Source organism: Ahaetulla prasina, chromosome 1 (genome assembly GCF_028640845.1).
Source record: "Ahaetulla prasina isolate Xishuangbanna chromosome 1, ASM2864084v1, whole genome shotgun sequence".
In the NCBI taxonomy this organism is placed as follows: Eukaryota; Metazoa; Chordata; class Lepidosauria; order Squamata; family Colubridae; genus Ahaetulla; species Ahaetulla prasina.
In genome coordinates, this window is record NC_080539.1 from 6,461,795 (window position 1) to 6,488,347 (window position 26,553).

Sequence of the window (26,553 nt, forward strand, 5' to 3'; positions counted from 1 at the left end):
AAATATATAGATAGAGGGTTGGATGGCTGGAGATAGATATGGATGGATGGATGGACGGACAGAGATAGATACATACATACAGATAGGGATGGAGATATGAATAAATGGATGGATAGATAGCGATGATAGAGGTGATGGATGGCTAGATAGATTCTGGATAGATAGATGGATGGCTAGATGAAGACAGACAGACAGACAGACATAGATCATCCTCAAACTGCCCAAGGAGCTGGGCGTGGCTTGGGGGGGCGTGGTATAGCTTGGTGGGTGTGGCAGGGGAAGGATACTGCAAAATCTCTGTTCCCACCCCACTCTGGGACCAGCCGGAGATGGTATTTGCTGGTTCTCCGAACTATTCAAAATTTCTGCTACCGGTTCTCCAGAATCTGCTCGATTTCACCCTTGGTCTCCAACCTTGGCAACTTTTAAGACTTATGGACTTCAACTCCCAGAGTTCCTCAGCTAGGTAGCTGAGGAACTCTGGGAGTTGAAGTCCACAAGACTTAAAGTTGCCAATGTTGGCGATCCCTGGCTGAGGAACTCTGGGAGTTGAAGTCCACACGTCTTAAAGGGACCAAGGTTGGAGACCCCTGCAATGGAAGATTGTCTTCTTGTAATACAGGATTGATTTGGCCAGTCATGCGACATAACTCCTCTCACCACATTTATTCAGAAGTAAACCCAGCAAAAGCGACGCTTTGCCTCTCTGATAACCTTAAAAAGGATTAAAAGTAGTCCTCTGTTTACAACACTTCGTTTAGTGACCAAAGTTACGACGGGCACTTTAAAAAAAGTGACTTGCAACCGTTTTTCAGTGTTACGACCTTTGTCGCATCCCCACGATCAATGGATCAAAATTCAGATGCTTGGCAAGTGGTTCCTATTTATGACCGTTGCTGTGTCCCTGGGTTACGTGATCCCCTTTTTGTGACCATCTGGTAAGCAATGTCAATGGGGAAGTCAGATCCACTTAAGACCTGGGTTATTCACTTATCATCTGTGGTGATTCACTTAGTAACGGTGGCAAGAAAAGTGGTAAAACAGGGCAAAGCTCGCTTTAACAAATATCTCACTTAGCAACAGAAACTTTGGGCTCACAATGGATGGCTACTAATCAAGGAGAGAAGCAACCTGGAATTAAAGGAGAAATTTCCTAACAAAACAATTAACCAGTGGAACAGCTTGCCACCAGAAGTTGTGGGTGCTTCATCACTGGAAGCTTTTAACAAGAGACTGAACTGAACTGGTATTGGCAGAGGTGGGTTTCAGCAGGTTCTGACAAGTTCTGGAGAACCAGTAGCGGAAATTTTGAGTAGTTCGAAGAACCAGTAGTAAAAATTCTGACTGGCCCTGCCCCCACCTATTCTCTGCCTCCCAAGTTACAGCTGACCGGAAGGAAATGGGGATTTTGCAGTAAACTTCCCCTGGAGTGGGGTGGAAATGGGGATTTTATAGTATCCTTCCCCTGAAGTGGGGTGGGAATGGGGATTTTATAGTATCCTTCCCCTGGAGTGGGGTGGAAATGGGGATTTTATAGTATCCTTCCCCTGGAGTGGGGTGGGAATGGGGATTTTATAGTATCCTTCCCCTGAAGTGGGGTGGGAATGGGGATTTTGCAGTAACCTTCTGCTGGAGTGGGGTGGGAATGGGCATTTTACAGTATCCTTCCCCTGCCACACCCACCAAGCCACACCCACAGAACCAAATTTTGAAACCCGCCACTGGGTTATAGGGTCTCCTGCTTGAGCAGGGGGCTGGACTAGAAGACCTCCAAGGTCTCTTCCAGCTCTATTCTGTTTCAACTCTGGTCGTAAAATCGAGGACCAGCTGCTGTATCGGGCTAAAGACGAAAACTAATCCTCCAAGCATCCCGGAAGTCTCTTCTACAAAATCCGACTTCACCGCTCTTCCCTTTTCTTCAATCTACCGTCCTCGTACGCAAAAAAAAAAAAACCCTCCTCGAGGCATCTCGGAAGTCCCTGCTGCAAAATCCGACGTCACCGCTCTTCTCTTTTTTTTTCGTCGCTCTACCGTCCTAGAACGCCAAGTAGCCAATTCGCTCCGAAAAAACGAGCTCGGATTGGCTGCCGCCGCCGCAGCGTCAGAAATTCTCTCCGCGCATGCGCTCTGACGCCTTTCCCCGGGGTGCGGAATCATCCCCGCGGCTGTAAGCTGTAAGCGGCAGCCGAGAAAGCCGCGGCTTCCAGCGAAGCGGCGGCCGCCGCGCGGGGCCTTTAGGATGGTGGGCGGCGCGACCGTGCAGGGCCCGGTGAGCTTGCATGAGCTGCTTTTAGCCGGGGTTCCTGCCGTTGCCGTGTCTGCCGCTGCCGCCGCTGCTTCTGCAGTTGCCGCGACCGCAGCTGCCGCACCATCGGCGGCCCCGGCTGCTGCTGCTGCTGCTGCTGCTGCTGCTGGCGGCGGCGCCTGCCCCGGGGTTGCTCCTCCGGGGGAAGAGGAGGAAGTATGCGTGGTAGGCATCTTCGGCAAGACGGCGCTGCAGCTGGGCTCGGAGAAGGCGGCGCTGGTCAACACGGTCTGCGACCGCCAGGTCTTTCCTCTCTTCCAGCGGGAGGGCGGCGGGGGGATCCGGAGGTCTTCAGCCGGGGTTGCAAGCCCGGATCCCGTGGCTGAGTCCCCTCCTCGGCCTTCCTCCTCTTCCTCCTCCTCTTCTTCCTCTTCCTCCTCCTCCTCCTCTTCCTCTTCGGCCAGCCCATGCCAGGGGGATTACAACCACCTGCAGGCTTTCTACAGCCAGGAGAGCAAAGTGCTTTACCTGGTCCTGACCGCCATCAGCGACAGCCACCAGCTCTTGCAAGCTTGCAAGGACTTGGAAGCCATGGGGGGTTCCGTCCGCGGTGTCTCAGCCGGCCAGGCGGGCTCCTCGCTGCCCCACGCTGAAGCCCACGAGTTCTGGAAGCACCAGGAGAAGATGCACTGCCTCAACCTGCTCTACCTTTTCTCCGTCTGTCACATCCTCCTCATGGTGCATCCCACCTCCTCTTTCGACATCACTTATGACCGGGTTTTCCGGGCGTTGGATGGCTTGAGGCAGAAAGTCCTGCCCACCCTCAAAGCCGCCATCAAGGACTGCCCCGTTGGCAAAGACTGGAAGCTCTTCTGCCGGCCGTGCCCGCCTCGCCTACTCTTCCTCTTCCAGCTCAACCGGGCCTTGAAAGTGGAGCCTCCGCCGGGCCGGGGACAAGAACTGGGGGGCCAGCTGGAGAAGCCGCCCCCCAAGAAGCACTCGCCCAAACGCCGGCTCCAGCACGCCTTGGAAGACCAGATCTACCGCATCTTCCGCAAGAGCCGGGTGTTGACCAACCAAAGCATCAACTGCCTCTTCACCGTGCCGGCTAACCAAGCGTTTGTCTACATCGTGGCTGGTGGCGCCCAGGAAGGCGAAGACCCCATTGCCGTCTTGCTGGAGCAGCTGAAAAACAACTGCACGGCTAGGGAGACCGACACTTCCCTGGGCCCGGGATTGGCGGGCCCGCGGCGGTACCAAATGATGCGGCACGGCAGACAGCAGTTGTCGTTCCACGCCGAAAGCAGCGGCGGCGCCTGCGGGAGCAGCAGTTCGAGCTCGGGCCAGCTGGTGGATTGCACCTTGAAGGAATTCTTGTTCCAGCACGTAGAGTTGGTCCTTTGCAAAAAGGGCTTTGACGACAGCGTGGGGAGGAACCCTCAGCCGTCCCACTTCGAGCTGCCCACCTACCAGAAGTGGGTCGCCACGGCCCTGAAGCTTTACGAGGTGGCGATTGAAGGCAAGGAGAATGAATCATCCCCGGGTGGAGAGCTGACTTCCAAAATCATGGGCAGCATCAAAGTTCTGGAGGGCTACTTAGACATCGACACCAAATTCTCCGAGAACCGTTGCCAGAAGGCCCTTCCCATGGCTCACAGTGCCTATCAGTCTAACCTGCCCCATAACTACACCATGACCATCCACAAAAGCCAGCTGGCCCAGGCTTTGCGGGTCTACAGCCAACACGCCCGCGGGCCGGCTTTTCACAAGTACGCCCTGCAGTTGCACGAGGACTGCTACAAATTTTGGAGCAACGGGCACCAGCTGTGCGAAGAGCGGAGTCTGACGGACCAGCATTGCATGCATAAATTCCATTTGCTGCCCAAAGCGGGTGAGTTCAGGAACTTTTGAATTAGAAAAGCATGAAAGGAGCTTGGAAGCTTCGTAGAAACACATTGCGGTCCCCTCTCTCAGTTCTGCATCTGTGCTTTCCTTTTTAAGTTGGGGGAGTTGGTTGGTCCAATAGGTTTTTGCAAGCTGGAAACTGCAGAGCTTTGCATTTCCCTTAAGGTTTCTAGTCCTCTTTGTTTTTCAGAATACAATACAAGATTGATGTGACGGATAGTTTGCAGGAAAAGAGAATGTTATTCCCAGATTTTATTCCCCATTAACTCTGAAACACAACATTTCAGTAATTATATCATTATGTAAAAAAGCATAAATACTTTTTTATTTATTTAGATATTTTTATCCCGCCTTTACAGGTAGTCCTCGAGTTACAACAGCTCATTTAGTGATCGTTCAAAGTTACAAGGGCACTGAAAAATGTAATTTATGGCCATTTTTCACAGTTACAACCTTTGTAGCATCACTATGATCATGTGATCAAAATTCAGATCCTTGGCAATTGGTTCATACTTATTGGTTCATACTTATGACCATTGCTGTATCGCGGGGTCACATGATCCCCTTTTTATGACCTTCCGACAAAGTCAACGGGAAAGCCCGATTCACTTAACAACCGTGTTAATTTATCAACGGCAGGGATTCACTTAACAACTGTGGCAAGAAAGGTCATAAAATGGAGCAAAATTAACAAATGTTTCACTTAGCAACAAAAATTTGGGGTCAATTGTGGTCGTAAGTCAAGGACTAACGGTATTATTTTTATAAATAACTCATGGCGGTGAACAAATCTAATACTCCTTCATCATCTTGTTTTTCCCACAACAACCCTATGAGGTGGGTTGGGCAGAGATAGTGATCTGTCCAAAGTTACCCAGCCGTCTTTTGTGCCTAAGGCGGGACTAGAACTCACAGTCTCCTGGTGATTTGCCCAAAGTCACCCAGCCAGCTTTCATGCTTAAGGCGGGACTAGAACTCACAGTCTCCTGGTGATCTGTCCAAAGTTACCCAGCCGTCTTTTGTGCCTAAGGCGGGACTAGAACTCACAGTCTCCTGGTGATTTGCCCAAAGTCACCCAGCCAGCTTTCATGCTTAAGGCGGGACTAGAACTCACCGTCTCCTGGTGATTGGCCCAGAATTATCCAGCAGGCTTTCATGCTTAAGGCAGGACTAGAACTCACCGTCCCCTGGTGATTGGCCCAGAATTATCCAGCAGGCTTTCATGCATAAGGCAGGACTAGAACTCACAATCTCCTGGTGATTGGCCCAGAATTATCCAGCAGGCTTTCATGCTTAAGGCAGGACTAGAACTCACAATCTCCTGGTGATTGGCCCAGAATTATCCAGCTGTCTTATCCACCGTCTCCTGGTGATTGGCCCAATGTCATCCGGCCGTTTTTTGTGCCTAAGGCAGGACTAGAACTCTCAGATTTCTAGCCCAGTGCCCAAACCAATAGACCAAACCGGTTCCAATAATCTAATATTCAGGAATCGTATTGTGTTGAGCCATCTGATTCATAGACATGTAGCGAGAGAAATTCTGTAAAGTGTAAAAAAGGCTGATCGTATCCAGGTGTAATTCTCTCTTGTTTTATGGACTGGGCTTTGATAAACCACCGATGCCATTAGAAGCTAGATTCTAATAGATTTCATATCGCACCGTTGTAGCGTTGTGGCTGCTGAAAAATGGAAACCTGGCAGTATTTTGTCTGGAAAAGTTACATCACTCGACCACACCAAAATGCTAACATTTCGTTGTTCGGCCTAAGAAGCCAAAGCATCCAGCCAAACTGTTTGCAAAGGAACGAAACTGATGGATTTTGTCTCTTTCTGCCACTTTCTATTTAGGGGAAAAAACAGAACCTGATCGCAATCCGCCGGTCTTATATCATAACAGCCGGGCCCGATCGACCGGTGCCTGCAACTGCGGGAGAAAACAGGCACCCCGGGAGGATCCCTTTGACATCAAAGCTGCAAATTATGATTTCTATCAGGTAATCCCTTTCTCTCCCAAAAAAAATAGAGATCCGTAACTCCAATGGCCAATGGACTTCAGTTTTAACATGTAAAGTATGTAAGAAGACTCACGTTTCATAGGGACCCGAAGCTCAAGGTCATATTTACACAACAACTTAAGCCATATTTACTGTTATCGCTGTTGGATTTAACCTGTCAAGCGTCCCACCCACCAATACCCTGGTCCTTTATATTTTTTTAAATTTACTTATATCCCGCCTTTATTATTTTTACAAATAACTCCAGGCTTTGAATGTATTCAACACCCCTTCTTTATTTTCCTGACAAGAACAACCCTGCGAAGGGTCTTGGGCTGAGAGAGAGAGGAGCTGGCCCAAAATCACGCAGCTGGCAGGACTAGAACTCACCATCTCCTGATAATTGGCGCAAAAATCACCCAGCCTTTGCACCAATTATCTTAGGCACTTTTATTCCTAAAGTAGGACTAGAATTCACCATCTAATGATTGGCCCTTAGCTGGCTTCTGTGCCTAAGGCAAGACTAGAACTCACTGTCTCCTGGTGACTGGGCCAAACTCACCCAGCCGGCATTCATGCTTAAACTGAGACTAGAACTCACCGTCTCCTGGTGATTGGGCCAAACTCACCCAGCTGGCTTTCATGCCTAAACTGAGACTAGAACTCACCGTCTCCTGGTGATTGGGCCAAACTCACCCAGCCGGCATTCATGCGTAAACTGAGACTAGAACTCACCGTCTGTCGTGTCCCACTCCTCCGCTGACGGCCGGGTCGGGGAAGTCCGTATCAGGCGTGCCTCTGCAGCTCTGCCAAAGTCCTAGCAAAGTTTTCAAGGCAGGCAGGAGACCAGGAAGTGACTTCAGCAATCCAAGGTAGACTTTGCCTGACTCAGAGAATGTCAGAAAGCAGATCCTTTATATAGGCCATGGGGTGTGGCTCCATGACTCAGCACTTATCCAGGCCTGCCCCTCCCTTCCTTTTGCTGACGTCGCCTCTCCATTCTCCGGAAGCGAGGATCTCTCTAGGCTCCAGCTGTTGGCAATTCACATTCCTCAGGCTCACATGCTGTGGGGGAGGGGGAGGGGTCTAGTTGCTCCGTTTGCCTGGGCATGGAGCCAGGGCTGGGGGCTGGAGGCACGTCAGGCCCTTCGTCTTGCTTGGCCTGTCTGGGCATGGTGCCAGGGCTGGGGCGTGGAGGCATGCCAGGACATTCCTCAGCGTTCGGCAGAAGATAAGAGGGACCCGGCTGCGGGGAAAGTGAGCGAGACACACAACACTGTCTCCTGGTGATTGGACCAAACTCACCCAGCCGGCTTTCATGTCTAAACTGAGACTAGAACTCATCGTCTCCTGGTGATTGGACCAAACTCACCCAGCCAGCATTCATCCATAAACTGAGACTAAAACTCACTGTCTCCTGGTGATTGGGCCAAACTCACCCAGCCGGCTTTCATGCCTAATCTGAGACTAGAACTTACCGTCTCCCTGGTGATTGATGGGATTCATTTAGCCACCGCCTTGCTAAGCATCAGAAATTCTGGACCCAATTGTAGTCATAAGTCGAGGACTGCATGTAACATTATTGTCTCCCTAAATTCATTTGCTGGAGAAGTTGCATGGGGTGACGGTTGGAGCAAATTGCGTTAATTTCAATTTGGGTGCCCCCTTCCAGGTGGGTTGCGAGTACAGCCCTGCTTGAAGACTGCCAGGGTGGGGGAGGGGTCCTTTGAACCTCATCCTTCATGCTACCGCTCTCTTTTCCTTCCTGTTAACAGCTGCTGGAAGAGAAATGTTGCGGGAAGTTGGAGCACATCAACTTCCCCGTGTTTCAGCCCAGTACACCAGATCCAGCCCCGGCCAAGAACGAAGCCTCCCCCAGCCCTCCCGAAGGGGAAGCTGAGAAGCTGAAGGAGAAGGAGCCCCAAACTCAGGGGGAAAGCACCAGCCTCAGCTTGGCCCTCAGTTTGGATCAATCCACTGATAGTTTAGGGACCTACCCTGCGGATCCACAGGGTGGAGGCAACAACACAGAAGCTCATGGAGCAGCGTCTGAAGCGAAAGGGGAAAAGAGAGCAAGCTTGGTGGATCGGCAGCCGTCCACGGTGGAATATCTACCAGGGATGCTTCACTCCAATTGCCCCAAAGGTCTTCTCCCCACCTTCTCCAGCTGGTCTCTGGTGAAGCTTGGCCCTGCCAAAGCCTACAATTTCCACGCCGGCTTGGATCAACAAGGCTTCATTCTGGGTACCAACTATTTAATGCCCTGGGATATCGTCATCCGGACACGGACGGATGAAGATGGTGACCTGGATACCAATTCTTGGCCGGCCCCTAACAAGGCCATTCCGGGAAAACGGAGTGCGGTGGTCATGGGCCGAGGGAGGCGGCGGGACGACGTGGCGCGGGCTTTTGTGGGTTACGAATACGAAGATGCCCGAGGCCGAAGGTTCATGTGTTCGGGACCAGAGAAGATCATGAAAGTGATGGGCGGAGGACCTAAGGAGTCGGCCGTCAAAGCTCTCAATTCCGACATGCCCCTTTACATCCTGTCGTCCAATCCAGGGAGGGGACTTAAGCCGCACTATGCTCAGCTGATCAGGCTCTTTGTGGTAGTCCCTGATGCTCCCCTGCAAATAATACTCACCCCCCAGGTAAGAGGAGGGCCATGTAAAACCATTGAGCATTGAGTGGGTTCTAAATGCATTCTTTACCTTTCTAACTTTATACATTTAATTTACTTATTTATATCCTGTCTTTATTATTTCTGCAACTAACCGAAGGCGGGCAACATATCTGTTCTGTCCCCCCTTCGCCTCTGTCCGAGTGATGGGTTAATTAGCTGGCACTATCAGCTCTGGCAGCAGAATAGCCAGCGTCTGCCAAGTGACTCTGTTATCTCCCTCGACACCGATGAGTCACCTAGGAACAAACTTCAGCTCTTACTTAATCAGTTGATTTGCCTGCTACAAAGAGGCACAGCAGTTCTCACTGCCTTTATATCCTGTGGGGTGTGGCTCCATGACTCAGCACTTCCTAGGCCTGTCTCACCCCTGCTTCTGTTGTTCCCGCCTCTCCTGCCTACGAAACCTAGGGTCCAGCCAGGCCTGATTGCCATCAGCTGGGTCTGGAGGCGTGGCCTGGGGCGGGAAAGAGTCAGGGGACAGAGGCCTCATTATCTCTTCTACCTGGCCTGCCTCTGGCTCCTGGAGCTGAGCCAGGGAAGCCGTTGCTCCCGAGGTAAGTCCTGACGGCCCTTCCCCCTCACTTTCTAAGTCACTTTCTGGCAGGGGGCCCGGCTCGGGGGGCGCAGACACAACAATATCCGACACATCTTCCTCCTCCTATTTTACCCATAGCAATAGCAAGTAGACTTCTGTACCGCTTTACAGCCCCTCTCTAAGCGGTTTACAGAATCAGCATGTTGTCCCCAACAATTTTGGGTCCTCATTTTACCCACCTTGGAAGGATGGAAGGCTGAGTCAACCTTGAGCCTAGTGAGATTCAAACTGCCAAATTGCAGACAGCTGGCAGTCATCAGAAATAGCCTGCAGTACTGCACTCTAACCACTGCGCCACCGTGGCTATTTTACCCGTAACAATAATTCTGTGAGCTGGGTTGGGCTAAGAGAGACTGCCTGGCTCAAAGTCACCCAGTTGGCTTCCATGTCTAAGGTGGGACTAGAACTCCCCATCTCCTGATGATTAGCCCAAAGTTATCCAGTCGGCTTTCATGCCTAAGGTAGGACTAGAATTCACTGTCTCCTGGTGATTGGCCCAAAGTCACCCAATCAACTTTCATGGCTGGGGCGGGACTAGAACTCACTGTCTCCTGGTGATTGGCCCAAAACACTGTCATAAATGTAACTAGGTACAGATTAACAGAGTTGGAAGGGACCTTGTAGGTCATCTAGTCCAACCCCCTGCCTAAACAGACCCTACACCTTTTTTGACAGATGGCAGTCTAGTCTCTTCTAGAAAGCTTCCAGTGATGAAGCTCCCACAACTTCTGAAGGCAGCTTCTGTTGCATTGGTCGATTGCTCTCACTGTCAGAAAAGTTCTCTTTATTTCCAAGTTGAATCTCTCCTTGATCACTTTCCATCCATTGTTCCTTGTCTGGCCTTCAGGGGCTTTAGTAAATAGCTTGGCCCCCTTCTCTTTGGGGCAGCCCCTCAAGTATTGGAAGACTGCTCTCATGTCTCCCCTGGTCCTTCTCTTCCCTAGACTAGCTATGCCCAGTTCCTGCAACCGTTCTTCATGGCTGGACTAGCTTGATTTTTATCTTTAATTTTAATTGAATGTGATGGGTTTTTACATTTTTGTAATTTTATGGGGGTGTATATTATTTTAATTTTTGGGCATATTTAAATCAGTTTTTTAAGGGTTGTTTTAATTATTGTGTATGCTTGTATTTTATCTGCCTGTTCACCGCCCTGAGTCCTTCGGGAGAAGGGCGGTATACAAATTAAAATATTATTATTATTATTATTATTATTATTATTATTATTATTATTATTATTATTATTATTATTATTATTATTATTATTATTATTATTATTATATGTTTTAACCTCCAGTCCCCTCATCATCTTTGTTGCTCTTCTCAGCACTCTTTCTAGAGCAGTGGTCACCAACCAATGGTCCGTGGACCACTGGTGGTCCGCAAGAAAATTTTGGTGGTCCGCAGAAAAATTATTTGCATTTTTTATACTGCACTAAATACTTTTTATCATTTTAAAAAATTCATATTAGTGGTCCTCGGGATTTAAAATTATGAATTTAGTGGTCCCTGAGGTATGAAAGGTTGGTGACCTCTGTTCTAGATTCCCCGCATCTTTTTTATAGTGTGGTGACCAAAACTGAATGCAATACTCCAGGTACTAAACTAATTTACATTTAATGTAATGCAAATGCCAAATGTAGAGGGACGCGGTGGCTCAGGGGCTAGGACGTTGAGCTTGTCGATCGAAAGGTCGGCAGCTCAGCGGTTCGAATCCCTGGTGCTGCCGTGTCACGGGGTGAAGCTCCCGTGACTTGTCCCAGCGTCTGCCAACCTAGCAGTTTCGAAAGCACGTAAAAAAATGCAAGTAGAAAAAATAGGGACCACCTTTGGTGGGAAGGTAAGAACGTTCCGTGCGTCTTTGGCGTTGAGTCATGCCGGTCACATGACCACGAAGACGTCTTCGGACAGCGCTGGCTCTTCGGCTTTGAAACGGAGATGAGCATTGCCCCCCTAGAGTTGGGAACGACTAGCACGTATGTGCGAGGGGAACCTTTACCTTTTTTTTAAATGCCAAAACCGAAAACGAAAGTTGCTTCTTTCTCCGCTCTTCCAGGTACAGCCAGGGCCGCCTCCTTGCCCTATATTTTACCCAGAGAAGCAAGAGATAACTCTGCCTTCCGATGGGTTGTGGGTCCTTCGCTTTCCTTACGCCTACGTGACGGAACGCGGCGTGTGCTTCCCACCGAAGGAGAACCAGCATCTGATGAACTACAAGGTTCTGCGGGGAATCCTGAAGGCTGTCATACAATAGACCGGGCGATCTGAACTGGTTCTGCAATTCTTGGGTTTACTATCCTTATTTTTGTTTTTTTTTTATAAATGTGTAATAATTCCTTGCCTCTTCACGCAGCTGTAACGGAAATGATGGAGATTTTGATTGCATATAGCTGGTGTGCTTCCAGCAATCATTGGTTTAATTGGGCAGAGCCACCGTACGGTGGGGGGGGGAACAGTGTTTCAGTATTGATATCAGGGGTGAAATGTAAATTTTTTTACTACCGGTTCTGTGGCCGTGGCTTGGTGGTGGTGGAGGTAATGTGACAGGTGGGCGTAGCCAATTCTTTTTTTTTTTAACTTTTCAAAGCATTTTTTTCTACCTCTTCGGCTGAAGAGGTTGTAAAAAAAATGCTTTTAAAGCCCTCTGACGATCAGGCAACTCAGCTGGGATCGCCAGAGGAGCCTTTTAAAAAGCGTTTTTTCCACAACCTCTTCGGCCGAAGAGCTTGTAGAAAAAATGCTTCGAAAGGGTTCTGACGATCCCAGCTGAGCCGCGCGATCATCAGAGGCTTTTTTTTTTTTTACTTTTAAAAGCATTTTTTCGGCCAAAGAAAAAATGCTTTTAAAAGTAAAAAAAAAAAAAAGCCTCTGACGATCGCGCGGCTCAGCTGGGCATGCGGGGGTGGGAGGAGGAAAGGAGGCAGGGATTTTTGCTACCGGTTCTCCGAACCACCCACCGCCATCACAACCGGTTCGGACGATCCGATGCGAACCGGGAGCATTTCACCCCTGATGGATATGATGTGTTAAGTGCCAAGTCGGTAATATTATAATCGTGGGTATGTCAGCAGTACAGCGAAGTTGTGGCTTGCCAAGCGCTGTCGATCGTAATGAAGGAAGAACAAAAAAAAATTATAATAAAAACATTCGTTTCTCCATTGTTCATTCACAACTGCTCGCTTTTATTTCCAAACAAAACTTGATGGCTGGGGAATTCTGGGAGTTGAAGTCCACAGGTCCTCAAGTTGCCACGGCTGAGAAACGCTGATATTCAGTGTCTGTGGAGGTTCTCTCGGTCATCCAGGTGAAGGTTGTCGCAAAGGTGCTTTTTTTCAGGAGGCAACTGGACTGTCTGGTTTTGTTTTTGAAGGCGATTCGCTTCTCCTCCAAAGAAGCTTCTTCAGCTCTGACTGGATGGTGGGGGAATGGAAGGATTTATATTCTTTGAAGACAGCTGGTCATTTGTGTCCTTTTAGAGGGTCGTTGAGGCCACTTTGAGGTTTGTCTCTGTCCTCAGGGTCCAGAACAGGTCCCTGGATAATGTTGTTAAAGGATGGCCGATGTCGTGTCCCACTCCCCCTCTGACAACCGGGTCAAGGAAGTCCGTATCAAATGTGGCAACGAAGCCCCTGCAGCTTGCCAAATTCCTTCGAGGTTTATCAGGGCAGGCAGGAGTCCAAGTTGTGATGTCAGCGATAGAGTACGATATCAGCAAACTAGATGAGACTTTGCTTGACTCAAGGTTGGAATGCCAAAAGCAGGTCCTTTATATAGGCTGTAGGGTGTGGCTCCATGACTCAGCATTTATCCAGGCCTGCCCCTCCCTCCCTTCTGCTGGAGTCGCCTCTCAGATCTCCGGAAGCGAGGATCCTCCCACTTTAAATTCTCTTCAGCTGGATCTGCTGTCAGTAATTCCAGCACGTGGCTGGTTTCCTGCTCACATGCTGTAGGAGTGAAGTTTAAAAAAAAAAAATTCCAGTGTTGGAGCATTCACAACTTCTGCAGGCAAGTTGTTCCACTTATTGATTGTTCTAACTGTCAGGAAATTTCTCCTTAGTTCTAAGTTGCTTCTTTCTTTGATCAGTTTCCACCCATTGCTTCTTGTTCTACCCTCAGGTGCTTTGGAGAACAGCCCGACTCTCTCTTCTTTGTGGCAACCCCTGAGATATTGGAACACAGCTATCATGTCTCCCCTAGTCCTTCTTTTTATTAAACTAGACATACCCAGTTCCTGCAACCGTTCTTCATATGTTTTAGCCTCCAGTCCTCTAATCATCTTTGTTGCTCTTCTCTGCACTCTTTCTAGAGTCTCAACATCTTTTTTACATCGTGGAGACCAAAACTGGATGCAATATTCCAAGTGTGGCCTTACCAAGGCATTATAAAGTGGCACTAACACTTCACGTGATCTTGATTCTATCCCTCTGTTTATGCAGCCCAGAACTGTGTTGGCTTTTTTAGCAGCTGCTGCACACTGCTGGCTCATATCTAAATGGTTATCCACTAGGACTCCAAGATCCCTCTCACAGGTACTACTATTGAGCAAGGTACCACATATACGGTACTGGTGCATTTTGATTTTTTTGCCTAAATGTAGAATCTTACTTTTTTCACTGTTGAATTTCATTTTGTTAGATAGCGCCCAATGTTCAAGTTTGTCAAGATCTTTCTGTAATTTGAGCCTATCTTCTGGAGTGTTGGCTATTCCTGCCAGCTTGGTGTCATCTGCAAATCTGATGAGTTCCCCATCTATCCCCTCGTCCAAGTCATTGATGAAAGATGTTTATGAAGTTTATCGGGCTTGTCTGTTCACTCCTGACATCCTCTCTGGGCATGGGGCCAGGGCCGGGGGGCTGGAGGCATGACAGGCCGTTCATCTTCATTATCAGACTCGGAGTCTGATAACAGGCCTGGGTGGAGACAGGAGGGGCCCAGCTGAGGAGAGGAGGGAGGACGAGGCACAACGGCCTGCGTGCTCAAAAGCAGTTGCAGCTACAGCCGCAGAAAAAACACAGAAAAACCGTCAAGTGGCCTCAACAACTCTACAAAGAAAGCCTGTGACTGTTGGAACTGCCTTTGCTTTCTTTTGCCACAGTCATTCTCTGCTATTCTGCTGCTGCTATTGTTATGGACAGAGCATTAGATGTTTCAAACAACACATCCACCTTCTTAAGTCACCATTTCCCAGTTGGAAATGGAACCCTTCCACTGCAAATAATAACAGTATTATTTCTGAGTTCATGCACTGGATCCCCTGGGCCAATGTTCCACCATTCATTTCCATCACGGGAATGAATAATAACAACAGCAATAGTGTAAGGAAATAGTAATAAGGATATACTGAAATACTAGAATTAGTAGAAACTTGTTATTTGTTTCCTGGAACATATACTTGTATATGATGTCTATGTATACCTGCAGGTTGTAAATACTTTTTTTTCCTGTGACGCATACATATATAATATTCCCTTTGTAGTTATAACACAAACATGCCACATTGACTAACTTCCTGGAACAAACATGCTGTTGTTGGGGTTTGTTGTAAAGTATCTGGTGTCTGTCAAACTATAAATACCAAAAAGGTGGTATACGTTCCATCTTTTGATCAGAGCCTTATCTCTTCCCCACACCCCAGTGTAACACTCAGTCTGTGTTGAGTTCCGTTCCCTTCACACCAAGGGGTCAAGGGGACAACTGTGAGAACAAAGGAAAGAGGTAATGATAATAATAATAACAGAGTTTGGAAGGGACCTTGGAGGTCTTCTAATCCAACCCCCTGCCCAGGCAGGAAACCTTACACCACTTCAAAGGGCCGCGGTGTGGCTCAGGCTGTAAGAAGCCTGTTATTAAAACACAGCTGCCTGCAATTACTGCAGGTTCTAGTCCCACTAGGTCCAAGGTTGACTCAGCCTTCCATTCTTTATAAGGTAGGTAAAATGAGGACCCAGATTGTTGGGGGGGGGCAATAAGTTGACTTTGTAAATATACAAATAGAATGAGACTATTGCCTTACACACTGTAAGTCGCCCTGAGTCTTCAGAGAAGGGCGGGATATAAATGTAAACAAACAAACAAAAAAATGGCTATCCAACATCATCTTAAAAATTTCCAGTGCTGGAGCATTCACAACTTCTGCAAGCAAGTTGTTCCACTCATTAGTTGTTCTGACTTAATGATGCTCATTAAGAGGCTCTACCCTGTTCCAATGGGACGCGGTGGCTCAGGGGCTAGGACGTTGAGCTTGTTGATCGAAAGGTCGGCAGCTCAGCGGTTCGAATCCCTAGTGCTGCCGTTTACTTGTCCCAGCTTCTGCCAATCTAGCAGTTTCGAAAGCACGTAAAAATGCAAGTAGAAAAAATAGGGACCACCTTTGGTGGGAAGGGAACAGCATTCCGTGCGCCTTTGGCTTTGAGTCATGCCGGCCACATGACCACGGAGACGTCTTCGGACAGCGCTGGCTCTTCGGCTTTGAAATGGAGATGAGCACCGCCCCGTAGAGTCGGCAACGACTAGCACGTATGTGCGGAACCTTTACCTTTACGTTTACTTACCCTGTTCCAGGGGATACCCAAACCAAATCCCAGGGGATAAAACAAATCAAAGATGCCAGAGGTTTATGAGGTTCCTAAACAATATAAAAGGGATTTTCACATTCCCTCTCGTTTGTAGTTCTTCCCTGCATGTATCTTACATGTGTTTGGGACAGCTAACCGTTTAAGCTTGATCAAGATCAAAATGGGTCCAGAACAGGTCCCTGGATAATGTTGTTAAAGGAGGGCCTGCCTGCTCAAAAGCAGTTGCAGCTACAGCCATCCTGGATTGCAGAATCACAGAAAATTATTCTTAGAGCCCCTCTCCATGTTTTCACACCCCACGTGGTTCAGATTCCTGTTAGAACAAAAGCTTCCTGCTTGGGCAACAACAACAATAATGATAATAATAATAACAACAACAGAGTTGGAAGGGACCTTGGAGGTCTTCTAGTCCAACCCTCTGCCCAGGCAGGAAACTCTACACCATTTCAGACAGATGGTTATCCAACATTTTCCTAAAAATTTCCAGTGTTGGAGCATTCACAGCTTCTGCAGGCAAGTCGTTCCACTTATTAATTGTTCTAACTGTCAGGAAATTTCTCCTTAATTCTAAGTTGCTTCTTTCCTTGATTAGTTTCCATCCATTGCTTCTTGTTCTACCCTCAGGTGCTTTGGAGAACAGTTTGACTCCCTCTTCTTTGTGGCAGCCCCTGAGATATTGGAAGACTGCTATCATGTCTCCCCTAGTCCTTCTTTTTATTAAACTAGACATACCCAGTTCCTGCAACCGTTCTTCATATGTTTTAGCCTCCAATCCCCTAATCATCTTTGTTGCTCTTCTCTGCACTCTTTCTAGAATCTCAACATCTTATTTACATCGCGGCAACCGAAACTGAATGCCATATTCCAAGTGTGGTCTTACCAAGGCCTTATAAAGTGGTATTAACACTTCACGTGATCTTGATTTTTGTCCCTCTGTTTATGCAGCCCAGAACTGTGTTAGCATTTTTGGCAGCTGCTGTACACTGGTGGCTCATATCTAAATGGTTGTCCACTAGGACTCCAAGATCCCTCTCACAGTTACTACTATTGAGCAAGGTACCACCTATATGGTACCTGTGCATTTTGTTTTTCTTGCCTAAATGTTGAAAAAAAAAACATCCAATAGGATTTCCCAGTATGTGAGTACTATAGTGGAGCAAGAAAATTCCATTATCTAGATGCCAAATTTTAAAACCTGCTACTCTTTTACCATGGCCCAAAGAAGGCACACCCCATGATTGTTTATATATGCTAGAATGCATCGCAGGTTCCAGATGCGATCTAAAGACTGAGCCACTGATGGATGGAAAACTGGCACTCTGGACAGATGGTTCATCCTTTGTGAAAGATGGAAATATATACCAGTGGTGGGTTGCCTCCTGTTTGCACCGGTTCTATAGAACCGGTAGTAAAACTGGTGGGAGGCTCTGCCCACTGACCCGAACGTCATGAAAAGCGATCTGCGCATGCGCGGACACAATGCGAACCGGTAGTAAAGGTAAGTAGAACCCACCCCATACATACATATATACATACATACATAAGAATAAGAATAGAATTTTATTGGCCAAGTGTGATTGGACACACAAGGAATTTGTCTTGGTGCATATGCTCTCAGTGTACATAAAAGAAAAGATACCTTCATCAAGGTACAACATTTACAACACAATTGATGATCAATATATCAATATAAATCATAAGGATTGCCAGCAACAAGTTATAGTCATACAGTCATAAGTGGAAAGAGATTGGTGATGGGAACTATGAAACGATTAATAGTAGTGCAGATTCAGTAAATAGTCTGACAGTGCTGAGGGAATTATTTGTTTAGCAGAGTGATGGCCTTCGGGAAAAAACTGTTCTTGTGTCTAGTTGTTCTGGTGTGCAGTGCTCTATAGCGTCGTTTTGAGGGTAGGAGTTGAAACAGTTTATGTCCAGGATGCGAGGGATCTGCAAATATTTTCACGGCCCTCTTCTTGATTCGTGCAGTATACAGGTCCTCAATGGAAGGCAGGTTGGTAGCAATTATTTTTTCTGCAGTTCTAATTATCCTCTGAAGTCTGTGTTTTTCTTGTTGGGTTGCAGAACCGAACCAGACAGTTATAGAGGTGCAAATGACAGACTCAATAATTCCTCTGTAGAATTGGATCAGCAGCTCCTTGGGCAGTTTGAGCTTACTGAGTTGGCGCAGAAAGAACATTTTTTGTTGTCCTTTTTTAATGATGTTTTTGATGTTAGCTGTCCATCTGAGATCTTGCGATATAATAGAACCCAGAAATTTGAAGGTTTCTACTGTTGATACTGTGTTGTCAAGTATTGTGAGAGGTGGAAGTATGGAAGGGTTTTTCCTAAAGTCTACCACCATTTCTACAGTTTTGAGTGTGTTCAGTTCCAGATTGTTTTGGTTGCACCACAAGGCTAGTCGTTCGACCTCTTGTCTATATGCGGATTCGTCATTGTCTCAAATGAGACCAATCACTGTTGTGTCATCTGCGAACTTCAGTAGCTTAACAGATGGATCATTGGAGATGCAGTCATTGGTATACAGAGAGAAGAGAAGTGGGGAGAGCACATAGCCTTGGGGGGCCCCTGTGCTAATTGTACAGGTATTTGATGTGATCTTGCTTAGCTTCACCTGCTGCTTCCTGTTTGTTAGGAAGCTTGTGATCCACTTACAAGTCTGTTCCGGTACCTGTAGCTGGTTTAGCTTAGTTAGAAGAATGTCTGGAATGATGGTATTGAATGCTGAACATAAACACACACACCCCCACACACACACATATATATGTAGGTCTTGGCGTATTCGGGTCTTTTCCCGTGTAAGGTTGAGAGTATCTTGGCGACGTTTCGACGAGGTCTCACTCGTCATCTTCAGGCTGGTGCTTACGGCTTCGTGCTTGTGCTGAAGATACCAGCCTGAAGATGATGAGTGAGACCTCGTCGAAACGTTGCCAAGATCCTCTTAATCTTACACGGGAAAAGACCCGAATACGCCAAGACCTACATACCTATACCCATGAAAACCTACGAAAACACACGCACACACATATATATACGTACATACGGCTCCCTTCACAGTTCAGCTGCTTGTGTGTCAGCACAAGCAGCTGAACTAATGGCTGTCAAAGAAGCATGCTATTTAGCTGAAGGCCAGCGAGTGACTATATATACCGATAGCCGATATGCCTTTGTAGCTGCACCTACCCATGCCGCCTTGTGGAAGGCTTGAGGCTATGTAGGAGCTGATGGAAAAGCTTTAAAGATGAAACCCTTCTGGAAGATTTGATGGAAGCTATTCACCTACCTTGATAAACGTATCTTTTCTTTTATGTACACTGAGAGCATATGCACCAAGACAAATTCCTTGTGTGTCCAATCACACTTGGCCAATAAAAAATTCTATTCTGTTCTATTCTATTCTAAAGCCATTGCAATCGTCCATTGCCATGGACATCAAACTGACTCCGGTCCTGTGTCTAGGGGCAATAAGGCAGCGGACTGTTGGGCTAAACAGGCTGCCAGGGGCCCAGAGACCACAACCTGTGCAGTTGCATTAATTCCAGAAGAACCTATTGATTACTTTCCCCCCTTGTACCATGGTAGAGACAAGTTAGAAACAGACGGTTGGTGGAGAGATGGCTGGTGGATAATAAAGGATAAAGTACCACTGCCTAGGCAGCTAACTTGGCCAATAGTGAGACGTGTCCACCAGGCCACTCATGCATGTCCAAGAGTAATGAAGAGATGGTTAGAAAGGAGATAGAGGATTGAGAATGTGAGAAGGTTGTGTAAGGTAGTAAAAGAATAGATAGAATAGAATTCTTTATTGGCCAAATGTGATTGGACACAGAAGGAATTTGTCTTGGTGCATACGCTCTCAGTGGTACATAAAAGAAAAGATAATCAAGAATTCTAAGGTACAACACTTAATGATAGTCATAGGGTACAAATAAGCAATCAGGAAACAAAATTAATATAAATCATAAGGACACAAGCAACAAAGTGACAGTCATACAGTCATAAGTGGGAGGAGATGGGTGATGGGAACGATGGCAAGATTAATAGTAGTGCAGACTTAGTAAATAGTTTGACAGTGTTGAGGGAATTATTTGTTTAGCAGAGTGATGGTGTTGGGGGAAAAACTGTTCTTGTGTCTAGTTGTTCTGGTGTGCAGTGCTCTATAGCGTCGTTTTGAGGGTAGAAGTTGAAACAGTTTATGTCCAGGATGAGAGGGGTCTGTAGATATTTTCCCAGCCCCCTTTTTGACTCGTGCAGTATATAGGTCCTCCATGGAAGGCAGGTTGGCAGCCATGGTTTTTTCTGCAGTTCTAATGATCCTCTGAAGTCTGTAATGGATCAGTGTGAGATATGTCAGAAGAATAACCCCACAGGAGGAGCCAAAATCCCACATGGACATATCAGAACATCCTGCTATCCAGGAGAAGCGTGGCAAGTTGATTTCACAGAAATGCCTAAGAAAGGAGCTAAGAACAACCTTTTGGTCTTAGTCGGTATGTTCACCGGATTGCCAGAGGCCATCCTCACAGCCACCCAAGCAGCTAAAGAAGCTGTCAGGATCATGATAGAAGTAATCATCCCTAGCTTTGGAGTACCAAAAAGTACAGAATCTGACAATGGCAGACATTTACATCCCAAGTAGTTCAAGGACTGAGTAAATTTATTTATTTATTTTTATTTATTAAATTTTTATACTTAAATACTTTAAGTACTTAAATACTTTAAGCTTGATCAAGATTAAATGCTATTGTTATTCAAGCCTCTTTTTGGCATTTATGAGCTTAAATGTATTATTATTATTGAACCTTACTATAGCAACGACCATGAACGTATCTTTTCTTTTATGTACACTGAGAGTGTATGCACCAAGACAAATTCCTTGTGTGTTCAATCACACTTGGCCAATAAAGAATTCTATTCTATTCTATTCTATTCTATTCTATTCTATTCTATTCTACTCTACTCTACTCTATTCTAAATAAAGATTCTATTCTATTCTATTCTATTCTATTCTAAAGATTCTATTCTATTCTTAATAAATATTCTATTCTATTTTAAATAAAGATTCTATTCTTAATAAAGATTCTATTCTATTCTATTCTAAACATTTTATTCTAAATAAAGATTCTATTCTATTCTAAATAAAGATTCTATTCTATTCTTAATAAAGATTCTATTCTATTTTATTCTATTCTATTCTAAATATTCTATTCTAAATAAAGATTCTATTTTATTCTATTCTAAATAAAGATTCTATTTTATTCTATTCTAAATAAAGATTCTATTCTATTTTAAATATTCTATTCTAAATATTCTATTCTATTCTTAATAAAGATTCTATTCTATTCTATTCTAAATAATGATTCTATTCTATTCTTAATAAAGATTCTATTCTATTCTATTCTACATATCCTATTCTAAATAAAGATTCTATTCTATTCTTAATAAAGATTCTATTCTATTCTATTCTATTCTATTCTAAATAAAGATTCTATTCTATTCTATTCTAAATATTCTATTCTATTCTATTCTATTCTATTCTATTCTATTCTATTCTAAATAAAGATTCTATTTTATTCCATTCCATTCCATATCATCTATTCTATTCTATTCTATTCTATTCTATTCTATTCTATTCTATTCTATTCTATTCTATTCTATTCTATTCTAAATAAATTCCTATTCTATTCTATTCTAAATAAATTCCATTCCATTCCATTCCATTCCATATCATCTATTCTATTCTATTCTATTCTATTCTATTCTATTCTATTCTATTCTAAAGGAATCCAGCGCATTTTTTAAGGGCGAGAAGGCGGGGCAATCCCCCATCGCGTCCGCCGCTCAGCAACCGTTACTTCCGCTCTCCGCTTGGGCGAGCGCTCTGACGTCATCCGCTAGGTGACGCGCCCATCTCTCTCTCTCCTCCCTCTCTCTCTCTGGGTCTTCTTTCTTTCTGACTGCAGGTCGCGACCGTCCGCCCGCCTGCCTTGCCCGCCCGCCCACCTACCGACGTCCCTCCCTCCGGCCAATCGGCTTCGCGGGTGCGCTCGCACTCCCACCTACCCCGCCGCGATTGGTGGCGTCGGACGGAGTGGGCGGGGCGCCGCGTGCTTGTCGAGTCTCTCTCCCTCGGGTTGCCGGCTCAGAAGGGCTGGGAGAGCCGCGCCGGTCGGTTGGTCCCTTCGCTCGCTCGCTCTCGGCGCGGCCATGTCGACCGTTTTCTACCTCCTCTCCACGCTGGCCGGCTATCTGCTCACCTCGGCTCTGCTGTTGAAATTCCCCGGCTTGCTCCACCGGCGCAAACGCCACCGGTTCCGGTGCCGGCACATCTCCCACCGCGGAGGTGAGAGCAACGGCTGCCCGAAGCGTCCCTTATTGGGGGGGGGGGCATCCTTCCTCCTTCATTTTGGGGCGTCTTTTTTTTTTCTCTTTTCCTCCCGTTGCATATGATTTGGGCATCTAGAATTTCCAAGCTATTTTTTTTTTTAAAAAAATCCGATTGGATGATTTAAGCCCCCTAAGAGTCCTGCAAATGAGTTGGGCGGCCATCTCAATTCTCCAAAATAAATAAATAAATAAATATATATATATTTTAAAAAATGATTGTTTTTTAAGATCTTTAGATTTGGATTTGGCTGCTGCTTCTTGCTTTTTTTTTTCTTAAATCCAGCTATCGAGTCCCCTCCTAACTGTTATTAAATAGGATTTTAAAAAAAATGCTTGGTTCCATTAAAGAACTACATGTTTTGGGACGTATTTTATCTATTTCCTCTTTGCATCTCGATCGTTTTTTTAAATAGGATGTGGATCCCTTTTTTTTTTAAAAAAAATCACAGTTGGATGGTTTGTCAGAAGCGGTTTTGATAATATTTGGATGATTTTTTTTAAAAGGCGGAATTTGGATTCTTTCTCAGTAGTGGCTGGAGGCATGCTACTATAAACCAGATAATTAAAAACTAGCTTTTTTGGGGTGGGTGGGAGGGAGGCATGGGATTTCATCAGTATTTATCATTTTCCCTACAGATCACACCCTCCAGATCAAAATGATCTTTTCTGGGGTCGATGAGCATTTAAATTTGACAGATAAATAGCGGATCTTTTTTTAAAAAAAACAACAACAGTGTTTGGATGGGATTTTGTTTTAAAAGGCTGGCTTCGGCAGACCACAATAATTCGATATTCAGTGCCTGATGGGGGCACGAGTGGGGCAGGCAGGATGTGAGCTTTCAAGCCTGTGAAAAGACATCATTTGTGCAAAGGAGCGAAGCCAGGAGAATATAAATCAGGAGGGCTTTGATGTTTGCGGAGATGGCGAATAGAATAGAATTAGAATAGAATAAGAATAAGAATTAGAATAGAATAGAATAGAATTCTTTGTTGGCCAATTGTGATTGGACACACAAGGAATTTGTCTTTGTGCATACGCTCTCAGTGTACATAAAAGAAAAGATACGTTCAGAATAGAATAGAATAGAATTTTCATTGGCCAAGTGTGATTGGACACACAAGGAATTTGTCTTGATGCAGATGCTCTCAGTGTACATAAAAGAAAAGATACGTTCAGAATAGACTAGAATAGAATCTGTGGGAGCTTCATCACTGGATGTTTTCAAGAAGAGACTAGAGTGCCATCTGTCAGAAATGGTGTAGGCTATAGGGTCTCCTGCTTGGGTTTTTTTGGGGTTTTTTTGAATTTATATCCCGCCCTTCTCTGAAGACTCAGGGCGGCTTACACAGTGTTAAGCAATAGTCTTCATCCATTTGTATATTATATACAAAGTCAACTTTTATTGCCCCCAACAATCTGGGTCCTCATTTTACCTACCTTATAAAGGATGGAAGGCTGAGTCAACCTTGGGCCTGGTTGGACTTGAACTTGCAGTAATTGCAAGCAGCTGTGTTAATAACAGACAGACTTAGTCTGCTGAGCCACCAGAACCCCAACCAGAGGGGTTGGACTAGATGACCTACAAAGTCCCTTCCAACTCTGTTAATCAATCTGAGAATAGAATAGAATTTTTTTTATTGGCCAAGTGTGATTGGACACACAAGGAATTGGTCTTGGTGCATTTGCTCTCAGTGTACGTAAAAGAAAAGATATGTTGAGAGAGATGTTGCTGTTGGGGCAAAATAAATAAATCCAAGTCAGAAGATCTGTAATCTGGGGAATAATCTATGTTTGTTTATCACATTTATATGCCGCCGGTCTCCTTGTCCCCCAGTCCCTCACTGACTCTGCGGCTTTCTATATTTTTTGAGGAAGGGTAGAATTTGGGCAAGAAGAGATCATTTCTATCTGATGGGGTGTCTGTAGAGAATATAAATATCATGAGATCCTGTGTCTCTCTCCCTCCCCCGCCCCCCCAAAAAATCATCTGATTTCTAATTATCTGTTTAATTAGTAGCATAGATTCACCGCATGTACCTCTGAACGGGCACCGTGGAGGGAAGAGTTTGCTGACTTTGAGATAAGTATTTTGAACCTTTGGATAAGCCATCGTAGTTTTCATGTTGAGATGCGTTGCTTGGGATAAACCTGGGCATTGCTTGTATCTGTGGTCAAAATCTGCCACGATTATTCAGGCTTGCTTTTATTGTTAGCAGAGGAGGATGCTGCCTATGCAGTAGGGCTGCAAATCACATTGATAATTGTCTTCTCTGGCTTACTACAAGGGCTGAGTGAAAGCTTTTGATTGCTTGAAGCATGAGGGGCAATGGCAATCAAGGTCTACTACGGGCCTATTTATTTTTTGTATGACCTTGGTGTACGGCAGATTTGGAGTTGCGACGGGAGGGGACTACAGGGGGGAAAGAATTAAATAGGCAGGGAGGGAGGAAGGAAGGAAAGCAGGAGAAGGAGGGAGGGAGAGGGAGGAAAACGAGGGAGGTAAGGAAAGGAAAGACTGGAAGGGAGGGATGGAAGGAAGGAGAGAAGACAGCAAGAGAGGGAGGACGGGAGAGAAGGAAAATGAGGGAGGGAGGAAAGAAAGGGAAGGAAAGTGGAGAGGGTGGAATGGACAGAAGAAAAGAGAAGAGAGAGAGAGGAAGGAAAACAGGGAGGGAGGAAAGAGAAAGGAGCGAGGGAAAGGAAAGACAGGAGGAAGGAAAACGGAGGGAGGGAGGGAGGGAAGGAAAAGAGCAGGAGAGGAAGGGAGAGAAGAAGGAAAACGAGGAAGGAAGAAAAATGGAAGGGAAGGAAAAAGAGAGGAAGGAAAACAGCGAGGAAGAGAGGGAGAGAAGAGAGCAGGAGAAGGAAGGAAGAGAGAAAGGAAGTAAAACGGAGGGAGGGGGGAAGGAAAAGGAAGGAAGGAAAAGATGCTGTGTGTTTGGGAAACTAAGCCAGAAGGGAAAGATCTGTTATTGTATCTGAATGTAGGTAGTCTGATCCTCTATTGTTGATGAATCCATGCAGCCAAGTGAGGGTGTGGGTTTAAATACAAATTAAATGTATGTACATCTGAATTGATACCACCTCGCTTGTTGAAAGTGGATAGTGCTATGTTCCGGCGAAAGATAATCACGGAAGAACCACAGATGAGTTTGGGGAGAAATTTTTACAAAATCCTGAATGAAAGCAATCTGAAAGGGGGGGAATATATATATATATATATACATATACATACACACGTGCACACACACACTCTCGAGTTAACGGATGGGTGGCTGTGAGATGAGAGAATAATGCAAGAAAAAAACACACGATCGAGACGTTTGGAGACCTGAGGTTAAAGGGAAACAATGACTGGGATGTATCTGTTAAAAAAATTAAAAAATAAAAATAAAGAATGTTTCGTTTTATTTTTATTCTGTTTATGATCGATCGGTGTGTTTTCTCTCTCGTTGTTGGCCCTGAAGAGAATATTTAGCATGGCTGATGAGTCTGGAAAAAATATTATACTGGAGATGGACTGAATAGAGAAAGGAAGGAAGGAAGGAAGGAAGGAAGGAAGGAAGGAAGGAAGGAAGGAAGAAAGATCTTTTGCAGAGAATAGAATTTGTGGAGGAAAAGCAGAAAGGGCTTTTTTTAAAAAAAAAAAATTCTGTAGAATGAATGACAAAAGAGGTGTATGCTTTTGTGTGCACCTGCCAGCCGAGATAGGACAGAAGGCTGGGTGTCCTCTTGAGTCGCTGGGCATATTTATCCATCTGCTCTCCTTTAAAGGACCTGCAAGGCTTTTGTGTTCCCTGCAAGGTGGGGGGGGGGAGGAGGAAACGTGCCTAACCCCTTCCCACTCCCCCTCCCTCCCTCCCTCCCTCCCTCCCTCCCTCCGAAGCTCTTAAGGCTCCGCTCATTATTGAGTGCCTTGTCAAAATCCTCTCATTTGTCTTGAGAAAACTAAAATCGCAATCGCTCCCTACAGTCTTTGCCCTTTCAAACCTCCAGGTTGCTTGTTACAGGTTTAGCTAGCTGGGGAAAAGGAAGAAGAAAAAAGAAGGGGGGGGGGAGGAGAACCAGAATAAAGGAGGATTTTCTGTGTTGATTTTCCAGACGGCAGAGAAAATGACTGAGACTAGAGTGTTCCTTTCAGATAAAT

At 45.7% G+C, this 26,553-nt stretch overlaps 2 protein-coding genes across 5 annotated transcripts in view; both read left to right on the forward strand.

Annotated features, from left to right (window-relative positions):
- The first annotated feature begins 2,137 nt into the window (after nucleotides 1–2,137).
- Nucleotides 2,138–12,585, forward strand: SMG8 (SMG8 nonsense mediated mRNA decay factor). The gene is made up of 4 exons (XM_058164066.1): nucleotides 2,138–4,136; nucleotides 5,999–6,144; nucleotides 7,920–8,795; nucleotides 11,479–12,585. The coding sequence occupies exons 1-4, from the start codon at nucleotides 2,240–2,242 to the stop codon at nucleotides 11,674–11,676; spliced, it is 3,117 nt and encodes a 1,038-aa protein (XP_058020049.1). The 5' UTR covers nucleotides 2,138–2,239; the 3' UTR covers nucleotides 11,677–12,585.
- Nucleotides 12,586–22,141: 9,556 nt separating this feature from the next.
- GDPD1 (glycerophosphodiester phosphodiesterase domain containing 1) overlaps nucleotides 22,142–26,553 on the forward strand; it is a 73,989-nt gene continuing 69,577 nt past the window's right edge. Inside the window, exon 1 of one of the 4 annotated variants that reach the window (XM_058164082.1) lies at nucleotides 22,142–22,361. In XM_058164082.1, coding sequence (XP_058020065.1) covers nucleotides 22,226–22,361 — 136 coding nt within the window. In that variant the 5' untranslated portion in view covers nucleotides 22,142–22,225. The remainder of the gene's footprint in view (nucleotides 22,362–26,553) is intronic. The other 3 variants (XM_058164089.1, XM_058164086.1, XM_058164088.1) reach the window with 3 other exon arrangements.